Genomic DNA, 20,438 nt, shown 5'->3' with positions numbered 1-20,438 from the left:
ATCAAAAAGAAAAGGGAGGATAAAACAAAGACCTCTTGTCTTGTCGATTGTGTTCACCACAATCAGCCAAGCACTCAGCTGAGTGAATACCCCTCGTGTCCTAGACCGTGCCAAGCAGATTGTTGCAAGTTAAAGGTCATTGCATAATTCTGGAGACAAACAATAATGTTGTACAGTGACTCGAGCCAGTCTCTTATGGTCCTCACTGTCACCAGATACAACTGCCGGGTGACACTGTTTCATTAATGTACAATGTTTTAATAGTCAAACAAGGAACTGATGTAGGAAAATAAACACCAGGAATCTGGGTCAAGAAATAATCCATGCTCCATTGCCTAAGCTGATGCATCAACTTTCTCTGTTTTGACATGTTAAAGTTTTAATTTATTATTTTCTAAAGAAGGCTTACATTAACACTGCAATTAATTTATTGTGAAAATCTCCTAGTCGCAGCACTCTGGCGCCTGTTTGGGGGCACCAAGGGAGAATTTAGCATGGCCAATCCAGCTAACCAGCACATCTTTCGGACTGTGGGAGGAAACCCACGCAGGCATGGGGAGAACATGCAGACTCCGCACAGACAGTGACCCAAGCTGGGAATGCAACCCGGGTCTCTGGCGCTGTGAGGCAGCAGCGCTAAGCACCCTGCCACCCTTAGCTTCTCAAACTTCATGAAATCATCACTTCTGAGGTCTCCAAGTTAGAAATCATCCTGACTTGGAAACACATCAGCTTTTCCTTCACTTTCGTTGGGTCAAAATCCTGGAACTTCCTTCCTAACAGCACTGTGGGTGTATCTATACCACCCAACTATAACGGTTCAAGATGGCAGCTCACCACCACCTTCTCAAGGTTAATTAGGGATGGGCAATAGAAATTGGACCTACCAATGATGTCTGCATGTCAAGAATCAGGTTCAAAATAAATTAAAATTACAAAGATTGTAACAAAGACTGGAACCTATGGAGGAAGATGGCTCTGTCCCCAGCTGGAGAGCAGGTGAGTGCTGCCCCTTTCTGGGAAATCCTGCCCAATCTTACTCCGTACAGCCCCCTGCCTGGCTTTTATTTTATTCATTCGTGGGACACGGGCATCGCTGGCTGACCAGCATTTATTGCCCATCCCTGGTTGCCCGAGGGCAGTTGAGAGTCAGCCACGTTGCTGTGACTTTGGAGTCACACGTAGGCTGGGTGAGGAGAGCAGATTTCCTAAAGGCCATTTACAAATGGGTTTTTCCAGACAATCTACAATGGTTTCAGGGTCACCAGCAGATTCTTGCCTGCCTGGGTTTCCTCTGGGTGAAAGATGTGCTGGTTGGGTGCATTGACCCAAACAGGTGCCAGCCAGTGGTGATTAGATTTTCACAATAACTTCATTGCAGTGTTAATATAAGTCTTACTTGTGACTAATAAATAAACGTTAATTTAGCATGGCCAGTCAACCGTTTGTCAGTGTCACAAGTAGGCTTATATTAACACTGCAATGAAGTCACTGTGAAAATCCCCTGGTCCCACACTCCAGTGCCTGTTTGGGTACACTGAGGGAGAATTTAGCATGGCCAATGCATCTAGCCAGCACGTCTTTGGACTGTGGGAGGAAACTGGAGCATCCGGAGGAAACCCACACAGACATGAGGAGAACGTGCAAACTCCACACAGACAGTGACCCGAGCCGGGTATCAAACCTAGGACGCTGTAGCTGTGAGCCAGCAGTGCTAACCACTGTGCCACCATTAGGGTTGAGAGAGTAAAGTGGTTGGGTGCTCACTTGCCACCCTCCTGCCTGATCTAAGGCCCTTTGCCAAACTTGCCCAGGGGATTCCAGCCAAAGCGTGGTGCCAGTGTAAGCAGATAAAAAAAGTATAACATGTTAAAATATTTATACAATATTGAACAATGCAGTTTTCAGATTCCGAATTCTCACATCAATTACAGCCACACAGAATGACACTGCTATTCCTGAGCAGAACTGAACGCATTGATTCATTCTCCCATCAATCAAGCTGGGAAACGTTATTGCTGTCAGTGATTGGGATAAATTTTACACCCATCGCCTGCATGCCACTATCCGCTGCTCACTGCAATCTGCTGGGAAAGAAATACATCACCCTGCTTTTCCTCAGAGAAGTTGCTGTAGTTTCAGTCAGGAATTCCGTTTACTGCAAACTCTGGTAAATAGATTCCATTAGCTTTGCTGCAACTAGCTTGGCGAACTGCTAAATATGTAACCCGCTGCCAGTCTCACTGGTAAGCTCAGTCCCATCGCCAACTCACTGACGGACACTGTGATGTCAATCGAAACTCTGGAAGAACCAATATTGATTTCCACGGTGTCAAGTTTAAAAACGTCTTAATTGTACAACCAAGATTTAACTTTATCAACAGTTAAAAGTACTTTCTACTGCCTTCGAGAACATTTCAGCAAACTTAATAATCGAGGGTCAACTTCTGCACTCGGAGATTAATCTGAATGTCAAACTGCAGATCGGGAGCTGTGGGAAGCGACAGCTCAGGTTCCGTGTAGTCTGTAATCTCTCATCTTCTGCAGGCAGTACCCATAAAGATTAGAACAGTCCACAAAAGAAATCACTGATTGGGCTTTTAATTCCTCAGTTCTACACGTCTTTGAAGAACCCGTTCATATCCTGGGAATTAAAGCCAGGTTCAATCGTAGCATAGATAACTGATGAGTCTCGGGGCGATGTCTAGCTGGTAGATTGTGTGCAGTCTCCGGGGACCGAGGGCTTTCCTCAGTGTCACTCTGCAGTAATGTGATAAACTCAATGGTGTCCCTAAAGTAAAAACAAAGTGATTAATAGTTACAGAGACTGAGAAACACACAGACATGCCACCTAAACAAAAATTCAATCGTGTTTGAAAATAGGTTCCCATCTACCAAGTCGCACAATAGCTGGAATAATTCGCTCACGCAGGAATTATGTTACCTCTGCACCCTATTCACTCAAACATCACTTGCCCCAACTCATGAAATGCAACAAATTCTAAATAAACAAGACAGAAGTTAAACTGAATTACACCAAATACTTGGATTTTCTTCGATAGCTGTCATCATTCCATTTGCTCATGTGAACCACCAGTTACTCCGTACTGCAGAACTGTGTGTTATTGGCTAGGCCAGCATTTTATTGCCCATCCCTAGTTGCCCTTGAGAAGGTGGTGGTGAACTGCCTTCTTGAATCCCTGCGGTTCATATGGTGTTAGGTACACCAAGCCAGGATGGTGAGTGGCTAGGAGGAGAACTTGCAAGTGGTGCTGTTCCCATGCATCTGCTACTCTTGTCCTCCTGATGGTAGCCCTGCCTCACGCTCCTAACTCATCCAGATACCCTCCCACCAGCTCAATTCCTGGGGCTGTCAGCTTGGATCCTGACCTGCAGCCAGCTAAGCACCAGCTGGGCTTTAATGCGATAGGAACAGGGGTAGGAATTCAGTGCCTGGAGTTTCCCCACCACTCAATGTGACCACGATTGGGATGCTCCTCAACTCCATTTACCTGCCTTGGTTACAGGTCACTCTCTGCAATGAAAAACGTGAAGTACATTTTGTATTAAAAACACTGCGGCCCGGACTCATAGCTGAGAGGATTGCTGAGTGTCAGACACAGCTCTGGAGTACTCAGGTGATATTTATTCAGGACACCTTGTTCCTCCTCACTGCTGTCAGACTCCAGATCCGTCTATCCTGATGAAACTGCGGACACTGGAAGAAATCCGAAACAAAAACAGAAAATGCTGAAAAATCTCAGCAGGCTTGACAGCATCTGTGGAGGGAGAAAGTTTCAAGTCTGGATCTCCCTTTGTCAGATCTCTAATGAAGGGTTGTCCAAACTCGAAATGTTGGCTCTGTGCTTTCTTGCTGAGATTTTCCAGCATTTTCTGGTTTTGTTCCGTCTCGCCCGACCTCGGCTCCCAGCGGCGAATTTAAAGAAGGTTCTTGCAAGTAAATTCTGAAAGGATATCTTGACCAGCACTAAACAAAACACTATCGTTAAAAGCTTTCCCCTGCAAAGTGATACTCTTGATGTGGAGATGCCGGCTTTGGACTGGGGTAAACACAGTGAGAAGCCTCACAACACCAGGTTAAAGTCCAACAGGTTTATTTGGTAACAAAAATCGAGGAAAGCTAGTGGCTTTTGCTGCCAAATAAACCTGTCGGACTTTAACCTGGTGTTGTGAGACTTCTTAAAGTGATAGATATTTTGTTAGGTTGGCTCTGGGGTAAAAGACAACTGTTATCCCTCAGATGACCACACAGTGGCGATACACTCACATGTTCCAGGAACTACTCTGCTGACACGTCATGAAATCAAAGGGCTGAATTTTTAAACAGCTGGAGAGGAACCTGGAATAGTTTTGCCAGTGGCTGGTTTGTCAACATGTTCCCGGCCATTTTCACTGTTTGGGAGGGGGGTAGCCAACTGGGCATCATTAAGGGCCAATTGAGGCCATTCTGCCAATGTTGACAAGATCTTATTATTGACGACAGCAGACCATAAGAACACTCCATCGACTGTTTCCAACTACTGTCCCTAACACTCCACTGCGGCCGTAGTCACGATCCCCCCCCCACCCCCCCACCCCCACCCCCACCCCCTGCCCCCAGAGTATCAGACTGCCAACTGTGGTCATTTTTAGCCATTACTAAAATCTTCAGAAAGTGCTTCCAGCTTGGGGAGCCGCCCCACCCCCTCCCCTCGCCTCGCCTCTTTCCTCACAAAATCCCTGCAGTGCAGGAGGAGGCCATTTGGCCCATTGAGTCTGCAACACCTGTCCGACGGAGCATCTTACTCAGGCCCTATCCCCGTAACCCCACATACTTACCCCCACTAATTCCATCTAACCCACTCATCCGTTGACACTAGAGATCAATTTAGCGGGGGCCAATCAACCTAATCTGCACATCTTTTGGGGGAAACCGGAGCATCCGGAGGAAACCCATGCAGACACGGGGAGAGCATGCAAACTCCACACAGACAGTCACCCGAGTGTGTGCATGTGTGTGTGTGTGTGTGTGTGTGTGTGAGAGAGGGGGGGTGGCAGTGTTAGGTTTTGACAGCACATGGGGGCAGGACTCCGAGCTAAAACGTAGCCCAGAGTAGTTGAACAAATTCACACAGAGGGTGAGGGGTGTTGGAAACCCAGGCGAGTGGGTAGGATTGGCTGTGAACAGATTGTGCCAGATGCCATCGGTTTTTAAATCCATGCCACATGGTTAATTGATGATAAAACATTCTCACTCTGGTAGTACTCCAGGCACTCGGAGGCTGGTGTTCCAGACTGCGTATAGTCCAAAGGCTTCCTTCCTCTGTTGTCCTGAGCGTAAACATTGGCTCCGTAGTCGATCAGCATTTTAATCAGATCTACATCCTTTGCCTTGGCAGCGAGATGTAGCGCCGTCTCATGGAGTTTAGCATTATTCACATTCGCCCCTGAAACAGAAGAACCACGTTCAAAAACAGAAGGGCCAGCTTTGCATTTCTATAGCACCTTGGGCCTTTACATTCAGGCAGCCGAGCGGGGGGCTCAGTTTGCCACCATTGTGAAACCCAGCACGGGCCAAGTCGCAAGCAGACCTGGTCACAAGGATCACAGGCCTGAAAAACAGCTGGATTCAATTTGACCCTTTGAGAGAGTGGGTGCTCTTCAGGGGGTTTGTGGTTACGGTTTGCTGTGACAGAATGGGTCACCGACAAACAACTAGGAAGTGAACACCGCCAACACTGGGTAGCACGTGGTACAGTGGTTAGCACCGCTGCCTCATAGCACCAGGGACCCGGGTTCGATTCCTGGCTTGGGTCACTGTCTGTGTGGAGTTTGAATGTTCTTCCCACATCTGTGTGGGTTTCCTCCGGGTGCTCCAGTTTCCTCCCACAGTCCGAAAGACGTGCTGGGTAGGTAGATTGGCCACGCTAAATTGCCCCTTAGTGTCAGGGGGATTAGCAGCGTGAATATGTAGGGTTATGGGATAGGGCCTGGGTGGGATTGTGGTCGGTGCAGATTCGATGAACCAAATGGCCTCTCTCTGCACTGTAGGGATTCTATAATTCTAATGACTGTGGAAATGTGTTCCATTTGTGAGCACTGATGTCATCTTAAGTGGTATAAAGGTTCGCAAAGGTAGCAACTAATGTTAAAGACATCAGCAAGAGCTGCTCCCAGTGAGCTTGGGGACAAACACATTACCTGCATTCAGCAACAGCTTTGCACAGTCGATATGTGGCCTTGCGCAAGCCACGTGTAATGGGGTTCCAAAATGGCAGTCATAGGCCTCCAGATTGGCACCAACATCTATCAGCACTTTCATGCATTCAGCACTACCTGAATCACAAAAAAAAATCAGAGGAAATTGTAAGAATTAAAATAAAACCAACCATATCCTTTTGTGTTTCCCACCCATTCCTTGGTCCATAGCACAGGTGGAGTGGTTCAGGGCAAGTCTGTCTCCAAATATCTCCCTCTCTTAAACAATCACTGCTTCCAATCCCAAAATAGTCTACCTCAGGAGGAGGTCAGGAATCTGGGAATTGTAGAAACCCTACAATGCAGAAGGAAGTCATTCGGCTCATTGAGTCTGCACTGACAACAATCCCAGCCAGGCCCTATCCCCATAACCCCACATATCTGCTGTGCTAGTCCCCCTGACACTAAGGAGCAATTTAACCTGGCCAATCCATCTAACCTGCACACCTTTGGACTGTGGAAGGAAACTGGAGCACCCGGAGGAAATCCACGTAGGTACCGGGAGAACGCGCGAACTTCGCACAGAGTGACCTGAGGCTGGAATTGAGCCCGGGTCCCTGGCAATGTGTTAACCACTGTGCCGCCCCAATCTCAGGAGTTGGTCTGTATCCCGGGAACCTCAAGAGGATGTCAGTAACTCACAACATGGGATACCACTGGTGAAAACAAGTACATAGTGATGGTGCCTCTCCTGGGGACAGACAAATGCATTCAACAATAATTGGGTACAGAACAAAATCTGCAAAGATTGGTCCAGTTTGTTAGTTAGGGAGACATCAAATACTTGCAATACTTCCCAGTGACACAAGAGTTCCACTCTTGGGCAAGGACCCAGCAGATGGAGTATAATGTTAGCAAATGTGAAGTTATCCACTTTGGTAGAAATAATAGTAGGAGGGATTATTATTTAAAAGGCGAAAAGCTGCAGCATGCTACGGTGCAGAGGGACCTGGGGGTCCTTGTGCACAAATCGCAAAAACCCAATCTGCAGGTGATCAAGAAGGAATGGAATGTTGGCCTTTATAGCGAGGGGGATAGAATATAAAAGTAGGGAGGTCTTGCTGCAACTGTACAGGACACTGGTGAGGCTGCAACTGGAGTAGTGTGTGCAGTTTTGGTCGCCGCACTTGCGGAAGGATGTATTGGCCTTGGAGGGCGTGCAGAGGAGGTTCACTTGGCTGATACTGGAGATGAGGGGGTTGGACTATGAAGAGAGATTGAATAGACTGGGTCTGTGCTCCTTGGAGTTTAGAAGGCTGAGGGGGGATCTTATAGAGACATATAAGATAATGAAGGGGATGGATAGGTTAGAAGTAGAGGGATTCTTCCTGCTTAGAAAGGATAGCAGGACTAGAGGGCACAGCCTCAAAATAAGTGGGGGGGGGGGGTGCGCAGTTTAGATCGGAGTTGAGGAGGAACTTCTTCACTCAAAGGGTGGTGAATCTCTGGAATTCTCTGCCCGTTGAAGTGGTGGAGGCTACCTCGCTGAATATATTTCAATCACGGATAGATAGATTTCTGATAGACAGGGGAATTAAGGGTTATGGGGAGAAAGCGGGAAAGTGGAACTGATCCACTTCAGATCAGCCATGATCTTATTGAATGGCGGGGCAGGCTCGAAGGGCTAGATGGCCTACTCCTGCTCCTATCTCTTATGTTCTTAAAGTCATTAAAGCAACTTGCCAAGGTAAATAAATACTGGAGCAGAGAATTTGCTGAGGTGCAAGCTGGTAATGAGAATGCCAGATTTATAGCTGACAAGGGGCAGGTGAAAGGACGTAATGAATAAACACGTCATCTAAATGGCTTTCAACAAGGATCATCAAAGCAGCCGATAGCTTCAGCTGTTTCTGACCTCACCCCCGACTCACCTCCTCCAGCCTTACAACCCTCCAGGACCTCCACACTTCCCCAATTCTGGCCAGGTGAACATTCACAACCACTCCAACATTGGCAGCCGTGCCTTTAAGCTGCCAGGTCCTGCAGCTCTGAAATTCCTTCCTTAACCCTCTCCATGTCTCTACTTCTCTCTCCCCCTTGAAGTCATTCCCTAAAACTTAGATCTTTTGCTCCCCTGTCTGAATATCACTACGTGGCCTTGGTGTCAATTTTGTTGTTGGATGTGCCTTTGTAATGGCTCTCCGCTATCAAAGGTAGCTATATAAATTGCAAATTGCTGTTGTTGTCTGGTCAAGTGAAGCACCCCACTTCTCCGAGTTAGCTGATGTACATTTTAATTACCGACGCAGTAAGTGGCACTTGTAACTTACCAGTCATACACGCCTCATGTAACGGTGATGCAGCAAAAAAGAGGGGGTTCACCTTTGCCCCATAGTTCAACAGTAACTTGACACATTCAATGTTGCCAGCTGCACATGCATCGCAAAGTGGGGTACTCCCGTCAATGTTTCTGGCATCAACCTGAGAGAGAGAAAAAGAGAGATATCAGAACAAAGATACATTTTTAATACAGGATAGAGACAGAGCAGCTATTGAGGCAACTGTGATTAAATCACTACAAGTAGAACAAAACGGGTTTGAAGTGTAGGCTTGACTGGTCTATTCTATTGGTCACAGTGACACTCCAGGACAAACTCATAATTCAGAAACAGCAGAGGCAAAAAGCAAAGGCTGCTGATTGAACAAGACTAATAAGGGTGGCACAGTGGTTAGCACTGTTGCCTCACAGCACCAGGGACCTGGGTTCAATGCTGGCCTTGGGTCACTGTCTGCGTGGAGTATGCGCATTCTCTCCGTGTCTGCGTGAGTTAGCTCCGGCTGCTCCCGTTTCCTCCCGCACTCCAAAGACGCGCAGGTTAGGTGCAATGGCCATACTGAATTGCCCCTTGGTGTCAGGGGTTCTAGCAGGGTAAATAAGTGGGGTTTCAGGAATAGGGTAGGATTGTTGTCAATAGGGTTGATGGGCTGAAAGGCCTCCTGCTGCAGTGTAGGGATTCTATGATTCTAAAATTAAGTTTGACCGTAACCACGTTCAGCAGTTTAAAATTTATTTATTATCACAAATAGACTTATATTAACACTGCAATGAAGTTGCTGTGAAAATCCCCTGGTTACCACACTCCGGCACCTGTTCAGGTACACTGAGGGAGAATTTAGCATGGCCAATGCAACTTCTCAGCACATCTTTTGGACTGTGGGAGGAAATCGGAGCATCCGGAGGAAACCCAGAAGAAAGACACAGGGAGAATGTGCAGACTCCACACAGACAGGAATTGAACCCAAGTCCCCGGTGTTGAGGCAGCAGTGCCAACCATTGTGCCACCCGATTTGTTTGACGACCTGAAGGCTAGAAGGTGTCCAAAGTTAAAACTCAGCAAGACTTTAGACAACGTACGTCACGCTATACGCAACAAAAGGCATACAAGGGAGGACTCAGCTAGGAGCCTCAGCTGGAGAACCGTGAATGGCCTGGGCAGTACTTGCACATCATTCACTGGAGCCCTTTGCACACAAGTTTTCTAAAGTGGGGCTGTGTGCACTGTTCTGGATATAACAACTTCCATTTATTTATTGTTTCAAGCCAGGTGTCAAACATGTTACTGTCTCTATTCTACTTTTAAAAGAATTAGGATCATATGCCACTGATTCCAGTCAAGTAATGAAACTCACTGGAAACTTCTGGAGGGGCACCCGCACTGCACAGAAACGGAAAACAATGCTATGACGGAACGCTGAACTGTCAGAAGTTCCACCTTACCAGTAAGTGCTAAACCAAGGGGTCCCACAAGATTTTTCAGGTGGTTGCTAAAAAATAAATCCCATGGCACTCTTCAAAGAGCAGCAAGGGAGTCCTCCCTGGTGTCATGACCAATATATATATATCCAACATCACAAACAGCTTCCTGGGTCAATTGCGTTGCGGTTTGTGGGATCTTGCTGTGCACATGTCAATTGCTGAATTTCCCCACGTTGGCGACACTTCAGAAAGGGCTTTGGGATAACCAAAAGGACCATGAAGTGTGCTATTTACAATGTAAGACCCTCTCTCTTTTTCCCTCCAAGATGTTAAGAATCAGATTGATTGGTGCCAGAGATCATCAATAGTCGGATAGATTTATGCCTCATTAAAGCAGTGCGTCAATAAGTCTTTTATCAGATAAACAGCTTTTGAGCCTCTGAGCAGCAAGTGCTGGTTCACATATATTTTGCTTGAGCACATTTCCTCGCTCAGTACAAATTCCACCCATGCTTCCTGGAGTAACATGATCCCTTCAGCAGTGAATGAGAAACTGAGGATTGCATCAGTCGAAGTCATTCAGCAGCAAAACAGTTAGCGTGTGCAAAGTTCATAGGTTACAAAATCGGAAGCAAAATAAGTCTCCTCCCGATTTCTAGACCAATCAAACCACAGAGGAACACACACAGAGCCATGTCACCACTGAAAGGATATCTTCAGCCAACAAACACAAGTTCAGCCCTAGCCTGCAGCTGCTAGAATCTATCTGAAACATCTGCTTTCAGAGCACTGAGAAAACTGGCTTTATAAATCTAGGTCATTATAATCTACTCTTGATTAGAAGTAGCTGAAGTAAAATGGAGGAAGGGAAGGGGTGATAGATTTGAAAATTGGAATTCCATTTCTTAACTTGTATCTCTTAATCTGAATTATAGGCCAACCGAGGTAAGCAAGTGGGTTTTCCAGAGTGAAATGTATATAATGGTCCATATCTTGTTGAAATGATACTCGCTGTTATATTGGCCCATAGCTCACTCTCATTACATGGACTGTAAATCATAACATCCCTACAGTGTAGAAGGAGGCCATTTGGCCCATTGGGTATGCATCGACTCTCTAACAGAGCATCTTACCTAGGTTTTATTGCCATAACCCCATATATTTACCCTGTCAATCCACCTAACCTACACATCTTGGGAAACTAAGGGGTAACTTTACCATGGTCCATCTACCTAACTTGCACTTATTTGACTGTGGGAGAAAACCGGAACACCTGGAGAAAACCCATGCTGACTCTTTTTGATTTTTGATTTGATTTATTATTGTCACACGTATTAACATACAGTGAAAAGTATTGTTTCTTGTGCGTTATACAGACAAAGCATACCATTCATAGAGAAAGAAACAAGACTGTGCAGAGTGTAATGTTACAGTCATAGCTAGGGTGTTGAGGAATATCAACTTAATGCAAGGCAAATCCTTTCGGAAGTCTGATAGCAGCTGGGAAGAAGCTGTTCTTGAATTGGTTGGTATGGGACCTCAGACTTCTGTACCTTTTTCCCGATGGAAGAAGGTGGTGGGGAGAATGTCCAGGGTGCTGGCGTCCTTAATTATGGTGGCTGCTTTGCCAAGGCAGCAGGAAGTGTAAACAGAGTCAATGGATGAAAGGCTAGTTTGCGTGATAGATTGGGCTACATTCACGACCTATCGTAGTTCCTTGCAGTCTTGGGCAGAACAGGAGCCATACCAAGCGATGATACAACCAGAAAGAATGCTTTCTCTGGAGCATCTGTAAAAATTAGTGAGAGTTGTAGCGGACATGCCAAATTTCCTCAGTCTTCTGAGAAAATAGAGGCATTGGTGGGTTTTCTTAACTATAGTGTCGGCATGGGGGGACCAGGACAGGTTGTTGGTGATCTGGACACCTAAAACATGAAGCTCTCAACCCTTTCTCCTTTGTCCCCATTGATGTTGACAGGGGCATGTTCTCCTTTAAGCTTCCTGAAGTCAATGAAAATCTCCTTCATTTTGTTGACATTGAAGGAGAGATTATTGTTGCTACACCAGCTCACCAGATTCTCTACCTCATTCTTGTACACTATCTTGTCATTGTTTGAGATTTGACCCAGTACTGTGGTGTCATTACTGAACTTGAAAATCGAATTGGAGGGGAATTTGGCCACACAGTCATAGGTATATAAGGAGTATGGTAGAGGGCTGAGAACACAGCCTTGTGGGGCACCGGTGTTGAGGATGATCGTCGAGGTATTATTGTCTTTCCTTACTTATTGTGGTCTGTGAGTTACACTCAATGTCTGTCAGACACAGGGTGAATGTGCAAACTCCACACAATCACCCAAGGCTGGAATCGAAACCAGGTCCATGGCACTGAGTTTTTAAAAGTTTATTTATTAGTGTCGGAAGTAGGCTTGCATTAACACTGCAATTAAGTTACTGTGAAAATCCCCTAGTTGCCACACTCTGGCACCTGTTCGGATGCACGGAGGAAGAACTTAACATGGCCAATGCACCTAAGCAGCACGTCTTTCAGACTATGGGAGGAAACCAGAGCACCTGGAGGAAACCCAGGAAGACATAGGGAGAATGTGCAGACTCCACACAGTGACCCAAGCCTGGAATTGAAACACTGTGCCACCGTACCACCCAAATTGACACACTTGGCAGCCAATTTGCGCCAGTCTACCATTAGTTTCACAAACTGTCATCTCCTGCTTGCCCCTCCCACGATGTTTGGAAACTTTTTCAATGTGCACATTCATAATCCACTGAACACTGTGTAAGTAACAATAAAATTATTAGTATGTGTCCAACCTCTTTGCTCTGAATGTGAACATTTAAAACATCACAGCCTCATTTCTTTAGGGTGTGAATTGTGTTAGGAGATTTCTTTCCTTGCTGTTACTATAATCTCCAAAGTTTAACGTATTTTTTGCTCACGTTATTTCTGTTTCTGTATCTGATCACTGAGTTTACCCACAATAGTTTATTCTCCTTTTCTGTCAGTCAGTCATGCTTCTGGTTCTTTCTAAATCCTTTGATTTTAATTGAGTTAAGGAGATACGCTGTTTGTCAAGTTCCCAGGTGTCTCATCACCCTTGCTGTGCTGTTATGTAGGGTTAGCTTACAGATCAGTCATCATCTCGAGCAGGAGGGGGGAGGGGAGAGGGAAGTTGCCCTTCAACTTGCGTGCGATGTTAAGTAACCTACTTCAGTTCTCAGGTTTCCATCAGCTAATACCTCCAGCAGCTTTGGAAGCAGAAAATGTTTATGACTAAACCTCAGAGAAGTTCTCACTAATAGGACACACTTCGAGCTGCAAAATCGGGTCCTTTATTTTTTTAAAAAATCAACTATATCGGCAGTATCAACTGTTAGGGCAATGGGGGAGGGGGGGAAACCTGCAGCCTGCAGGGGTGGGGGGTGGGCTGGGGAGGCGACAGAAGAGGGGAGGGGGCACACGCAGCCCACCTGGATTTTGAGTGCGGCCCACAAGACATTTTGTTGACTGTTGCCCACGTGCACGGTTGCTACATTCTGCTGATTTTGGTCCAGGTAGTTTTTTTTTTAAACCTTGTGATGTGACTGAAATGATTCTCATGTAAGGCAAGGGCATGTGAAGTGAGACGTGTGCCGATTGCTCACAACATTGCTGTGCGTTCCCTCCCCAAAGTTTTAATATCTCTTTTGTTTTTACCCTTTGAAGTTGATTGCAGTACTGTTGATATTTGAATGATTGAGCATTTTCTATAACTCATTATGAAATGTGTACTAAATGTATTTAATCTTACTCATGGGAGCTTGGTTAGTGAACAAGCCCGATTTCAATCTCAGGTCCCCATGGAGATGAAGGAGGGCCACTCATGGCCCACTTATTAGCCAAGGTTGCCCTTCACCTTCTAATGCTCCCCAGAAAACTGGGAGATTTCCAGAGTGCCCACGTGAATGACTCCATAATGCTGTATATCAGGCAAAACCTGGAGGGGCATCATAAGGAAGTAACTCCAGAATGCGGGGCATAATTGGTTGAAAACACAGTTGCCTTGAATGGGCAACATCTTAAATGCATCTAAAAACAATTTGCACCATTTTCTGATTAGCTGAAACTTCCCTCGAACCATACAAAAGTATTTCAGCGAATCACACACAAAACTCTTTCTAAATCCCAGGTTTGGTTTGCCATGTGTTTTCTCTTATAATTCCTGCACATCATACATATTGAACCTAACAGCTGGGTCTTGCAACTGAACATCCAGCCCACAAGTGAGTGGAGGAAGAATTGCTGCTCTTTAACCGCAAAGATTCTCTTCCACTTAACCAGCAGCAGAAATGCAGCTACTTTTAATATCACTCTGAAATGGTTTAGACCACAAAGCACATTACGCCACAGCTCTGTAACAGCTGCCAAGTACTCAGTACACATGGGACATATTTCACATGGTACTGGGTGCCAGACCTGAACTCGGGCTAAAGCTGGGTGGAACTCAATGCGTAAACATGTTCATTAGAAAGATCTTGTTCACATTCATGGCACTATCATCCCTTATTAATATTTAACCCAACACATGGCACTAGAGCTCTGGAGAGGCGATGTTCAAACATGAATGAGATTGTTCGTGATTCAGTTCAGAGTTTCCCTCTTCACATAGTGATTGATCCACAGGGTCATTGGGTCTTTCCTCACTGGAATGTATTTCCCTCTGCTGTCCATCCACCCCCACCTCACCCTCACCCAGTTGCTGACTCTTGCCAGGATCTGAGTTTGCTGTAGAGTAATAGTCACAGAATCATAGAAACTCTATAGTGTAGGAGGCAGCCAATCCGGCCCATTCAGTCTGCACTGTGAACAATCCCACTCAGCCCCTAACCCCACAAACCCACACATTCCCCCTCCTAATCCCCTTGACACTAAGAGGCTATTTAGCATGACCAGTCTACCTAATCTACACATCTTTGGACTATGGGAGGAAACCCACGCAGACACAGGGAGAACATGCAAACTCCACACAGACAGTGACCCAAGGTCAGAATTAAACCCAGGTCCCCGGTGCTGTAAGGCAGCAGTGCTAACCACTGTGCCACCCGTTCAGCAACTTCAGCACATTGAGAAATGTTGACCTGACGAACACTGACAGAATGAAGTTAACGGAAGTACGTGGTATATTTGTAAGTTATGACACAGAAATAGATAATTTGGTCCAACCAGCCTCTGTGGGGTTTGGAATGGTAACAGCTACAAGAGCAGGATTCACACACAAACATACACAAACTCGGAGCAGGGATAGGCCATTCATCCCCTCGACCCTGCTTCTCAATTTGATAAGATCATGCTAGTAACCTCAACTCCACTTTCCCGTCAACCTCTTTGACTCTCTCGTAAGGAAAGAATCTAACACAGTCTTAGCAGTATCTAAGTGCCTCATCTCCTCTGCTCTCCCTGGAAGAGAATTCCACACACTACTTTTCTAGCTCATATTCTACTTGCTAACACAAGAACATCATGTACAATTATTAGCACGAAGCAGGAACTGAACCTGTGTCATCTCAGTGCCACACCATAAAATGGATTTATTCACTCAAGTATTGATAAGCTCCACCAGCCTGAGAAGCATCAGAGCCAGAATTGATATAGACTTTGCCAGATGTCTCAGATCTCAGGTGAAGCTATATTGTATTTTTTAAAACTTTTTTGATACATCTGGTTTTACAAGTGGTACAGACTAGCCCTTTTTGGGCTTGACGTTTGTACCCAATTTGTGTAGCTGCTCTCTTACACAGGGTACAAGAAAATACGAATTATCAGATGGAAGATGCATTGCTCACAACCCTTTTCCTCTTTCTTTATCAATACAGTTAATATGTTCCTCTTGGGGGCCAAATGTTACATCTCACTTTTTCCTGCACTCTCACTATGTAGGGATCAAGATTACATTTGGGGAGGCGATGGTCTAGCAGTATTATTGCTAGACTATTAATCCAGAGTAGGAAGTCTTACAACACCAGGTTAAAGTCCAACGGGTTTATTCGGATTCACGAGCTTTCGGAGCAGCCGGCATCTCCACATCATACTAATCCAGAAACTCAACAAATGTTCTGGGGACCCGGGTTCAAATCCCACCACAGCAGATGGTGGAATTTGAAGTCAATAAAAAAAATCTGGAATTAAAAATCTACTGATGACTGTGAAACTATTGTCGATTGTTGGAAAAACCCATCTGGTTCACTCAAGTCCTTTAGGGAAGGAAATCTGCCGTCCGTACCTGGTCTGGCCTACATGTGACTCCAGAGCCACAGCAATGTGATTGACTTTCAACTGGCCTCTGAAAATGGCCTAGGAAGCCACTCAGTTCAAGGGTAAATAGAATTGGGCAATAAATGTTGATCAACCAGTGATGAACATGTCCCACAAATGAATAAAAAAAAACATCCAATTTTTCTGTTCCCCATAACCTTCTAACCATGAAATACTTGTCCTGTCTGAGCCTCCATTATAAGAGATGACAATTCACATAACAGCAACATTCAATTTACAGGATCTTCCCTCCTAACCCTTGGCGATGTTCTACACTACAAGCCCGGCCTCCTTTCCCTTGTGCTTCTCAAAAAAAAAATACTTCTTGAGGAATAACACAAACAGCACATTAATGAGCGTGAGCCCAGTTTTTACCTGTGCTCCTGCAGCAAGCAGCATTTGTACACATTGGATTTGCCCCCGCAGACTTGCCTCGTGCAAGGGGGTGATGGAATCTACAGTAACTAAATTCACACAAGCTCCATTTTCAATCAGTTGCTTCAGTTTAAAGACCTCGCCTTGTTTGACTGCTTCGTGCACAGGTGTCCGCTCAGCCCAAAAACCTAAAGAAAGAAAATAAATGTGAAGTAAAGAGTTTTACTTATAAAAAGAAGTAATGTTTTCTGTTATGGAGCTATTATATTCTAGAAAAGCAGTTGGTGAGCAATAGAACTGGAGTCAATCTTCACATGCTCTTATAGATATTTGTTTATAGATATGTACATTACAAGCATACAACTCCTAACCCAACAGCTACAGTTTCATTTGTCTACTTATAGGGGCACAAACTAATCCCCAGTAAGATATTCATCACCTGCAATGAGCAGATTCCCTTCTCTTTACGTTAAGTTAAGAGTTTATATCTAAAACCAAAAGTTCAAATTAAACCGAACATAAGACAATAAGACATAAGAGCAGAATTAGGTCACTGGGCCCATCAAGACTGTTCCACCATTCAATCATGGCTTATATTTTTCTCATCCCCATTCTCCTGCCTTTTCCTCATAACTCCTGATCCCCTTATCAATCAAGAACCTACCTATCTGTCTTAAAGACACTCAATGACATCTGCGGCAAAGAGTTCCACAGATTCAACAGTCTCTGGCTGAAGAAATTCTTCCTCATCTCTGTTTTAAAGCCTGAGGTTCTGCCCTCTGGTTCTAGTTTTTCTGACTAGTGGAAACATCCTCTCCATGTCCACTCTATCCAGGCCTTGCAGTATCCTGGAAACTTCAATAAGATCCCCCCTCATCCTTCTAAACTCCAAAGTCCTCAATCGTTCTTCATACAACAAGCTCTTCATTCCAGGGATCATTCTTGTGAACCTCCCCTGGACTTTTTCCAAGGCCCTCACATCCTTCCTTAGATATGGGGCCCAAAACTACTCACAATGCTCCACATGGGGTCTGACCAGAGCCTTATACATCCTCAGAAGCACATCCCTGCTCGTGTGTTAGCCCTCTCGACATCCCCATTTTCTGTACACAGCATTATTTTTCAAAACGACCCTTCTCTAAAGCTGCTATTTATTTCAGTTCTTTCTGCACAAGAAAGGGATAAGGGATTCAATTTGTCTCTTTCGTTCGCAATAAATCACGTCACCTCAGTTACCCACTCTCCCCCCTTCCCCATCTTCCAACCCCCAATCTTTAAAGGTTGTTCCAATCTAATTATTGGTTTTGGTTTTTTCCTCCCAATTTACTATTATTGCCAATTGACCTTTTCTCTTAAAATACGTGTAACATTTTAGGACATGCTATTGCATAGCAGTTCATGCCGAGAGAGAACTTGTTGAGAAATAGTGCAAGAGTGAAATGAAAGAGGAGAAAGAAAGAGAGATCAAATGAAAGGCAGAGTCAGGATAAAAGGGTAAGCAAAAGAAAAACAAATGATAGAAAAACAGTGAAGGATGGGAACAAATGGGAAAGTAAATCATTTTACTTTTGCCACCTTCATAAGGGCAATGAATGTGGGCCTAATCAATGATGGGCACATCCTATAAACAAATACTTATAAAACTAATCATCAAAAATAAGTAAATGAAATATCAGGGAAAAGGAAATGAGAAAAGATAAGGAGGAACCAATCAACCACCAGTGCCTCTACTTTCTCAGAAGACTAAGGAAATTTGGCATGTCCGCTACAACTCTCACCATTTTTTACAGATGCACCGTAGAAAGCATTCTTTCTGGCTGTATCAAAGCTTGTTATGGCTCCTGCTCTGTCCAAGACCGCAAGGAACTACAAAGGGTCATGAACGTAGCCCAGTCCATCATGCAAACCAGCCTCCCATCCATTGACTCTCTCTATACTTCCTGCTGCCTCGGAAAAGCAGCCAGCATAATTAAGGACCCCTCACACCCCAGACATACTCTCTTCCACCTTCTTCCATCAGGAAAGGCATACAAAAGTCTGAGGTCACCTACCAACCGACTCAAGAATAGCTTCTTCCCTGCTGCCATTGGACTTCTGAATGGACCTACCCTGCACTAAGTTGATCTTACTCTACAGCTTAGCTATGAATGTAACATTTCATTCTGCCTTTCCTTCTCTATGAATGGTATGTCTTGGCTGTATTGCGCGTAAGAAACAATACTTTTCACTGTATGCCAATACATGTGACAATAATAAATCAAATCAAAAGGAATGTTTGAGACAGAATGAGTGTGAGAACAGGAATAGTGAAAATTCACACAAAACATACACATTTAATGAAGGGTGCATGCACATGCGTGTTACTGTTGAAAGAGAAAGTCAGATAGAAAGAAAGGGAGCACAGCAGCAAAACAAAACTGATAGTTAAGGGAGAGAGACGAGCAAATAAATGAAAAAGAAACAGCATTTGAGTGAAAGATAAAATGGAATCGCAGTAAATTAGAAAGAGTAAAAGATGAAGCCAATGGAAATGGAATGTACGAGAGAGAGACAAACTGAAAGAGTAAAAGATAGAAAGTTAAGGTTAGAGTGAAAGTGCAAGAGAGAAAGTGAAAGTTGAGACAGACGGAAACCAATCGAGAAACCACGTCTGAAAGTGAGAGAGACACAATGAGAGAGAAGTGGAGGAACAAAAGCAAAAGAAGTGGAGGAAACTAAAAGCAAATCAGAGAAAGTGAGAGATGGAGAGAATTGCAAATACAAAGAGAGCCTGAATGACATTCTGTGTGATTATAATGTATTAACCCTCCTCATGGCTGTTGTGGTTGTGGCCACAAGCGCAGATCAGAGGCTAGGAATCCTGCATAAAAGCAAATTACTGTGGATGCTGGAATCTTTTCTTACAGATGCTGCCAGACCTGCTGAGATTTTCCAGCTTTTTCTCCTTTGGCTGGAATCCTGTAGTGAGTAACTGCCACGTGTACTATCTACAGGAACTCACCAAGCCTTATTAGACAGCACCTTCCAAACCCATGACCAGTACCATCTAGAAGGAAGAGGGAGCAGATATCTGGAAACACCGCCTGGAATTTCCTCTCAGTCATTCACCATCCTGACTTGGAAATACATTGCTGCTCCTTCACTGTTAGTAGGTCAAAATCCTGGAACTCCCTCTCTAGCAACAGTGTTTGTGTACCAACATCGTATGGACTGCAGCAGTTCAAGAAAGCAGCTCACCACCACCTTCTCGAGGGCAAGTAGGGATGGGCAGTAAATGCTGGCCTAGCCAATGATGCCCACATCCCATAAATCAATTCCCCTTGACCATGCTGCAGCTTTTTAAACAGTCAATCACACATCTGCCTCCAATGCCTCTCCTTTATTCGCAAGCTGGTCAAAATGCTCTGACCTGATGTTATTCTTTCTTACTGATCACAGCCAGAACATCTCAGGCAATGATTGTTTTCCCACCACAATACTTCACTTTGGAAACCCACCAAAGATCCACCCTCCTGCCCCCGCCTCTTCCTTTTCTGTATGCTGAATCTCCGCAATATCATACGTGGACCCGGGGGTGAGCTTCTATACGTATGCTGAAAGCATCTGGTTCTGCTTCTCCACTGCCTGTGCGAGCAGACTGTTTACCTCTAGGGTGGCATGGTGGCACAGTGGTTAGCACTCTTGCCTTACAGCTCCAGGGACTTGGGTTTGACTTCCGGCTTGGGTCACGTGCAGAGTTTGCACGTTCTCCTTGTGTCTGCATGGGTTTCTTCCCACGGTCTGAAAGACATGCTGGTT

General features: G+C 45.0%; 1 protein-coding gene across 2 annotated transcripts in view; it reads right to left on the bottom strand.

The window, feature by feature from the left end:
- Nucleotides 1-304: 304 nt before the first annotated feature.
- Nucleotides 305-20,438, bottom strand: part of LOC145355495 (ankyrin repeat and SOCS box protein 13-like) — a 50,066-nt gene continuing 29,932 nt past the window's right edge. For both annotated transcript variants that reach the window (XM_080207676.1, XM_080207675.1), the window contains exons 2-6: nt 16,641-16,828; nt 8,529-8,679; nt 6,202-6,336; nt 5,256-5,447; nt 305-2,791 (exon numbers count right to left, since the gene is read on the bottom strand). In XM_080207676.1, the coding sequence (XP_080063802.1) occupies nt 2,664-2,791; nt 5,256-5,447; nt 6,202-6,336; nt 8,529-8,679; nt 16,641-16,828 (794 nt within the window). In that variant the 3' untranslated portion in view covers nt 305-2,663. The remainder of the gene's footprint in view (nt 2,792-5,255; nt 5,448-6,201; nt 6,337-8,528; nt 8,680-16,640; nt 16,829-20,438) is intronic.

The sequence above is a fragment of the Carcharhinus amblyrhynchos genome, chromosome 19 (genome assembly GCF_965287045.1).
Source record: "Carcharhinus amblyrhynchos chromosome 19, sCarAmb.v2.hapA, whole genome shotgun sequence".
NCBI lineage: Eukaryota > Metazoa > Chordata > Chondrichthyes > Carcharhiniformes > Carcharhinidae > Carcharhinus > Carcharhinus amblyrhynchos.
Note: the sequence above shows the minus strand (reverse complement) of the source record. Positions and strands in the feature narration are given on the sequence as shown.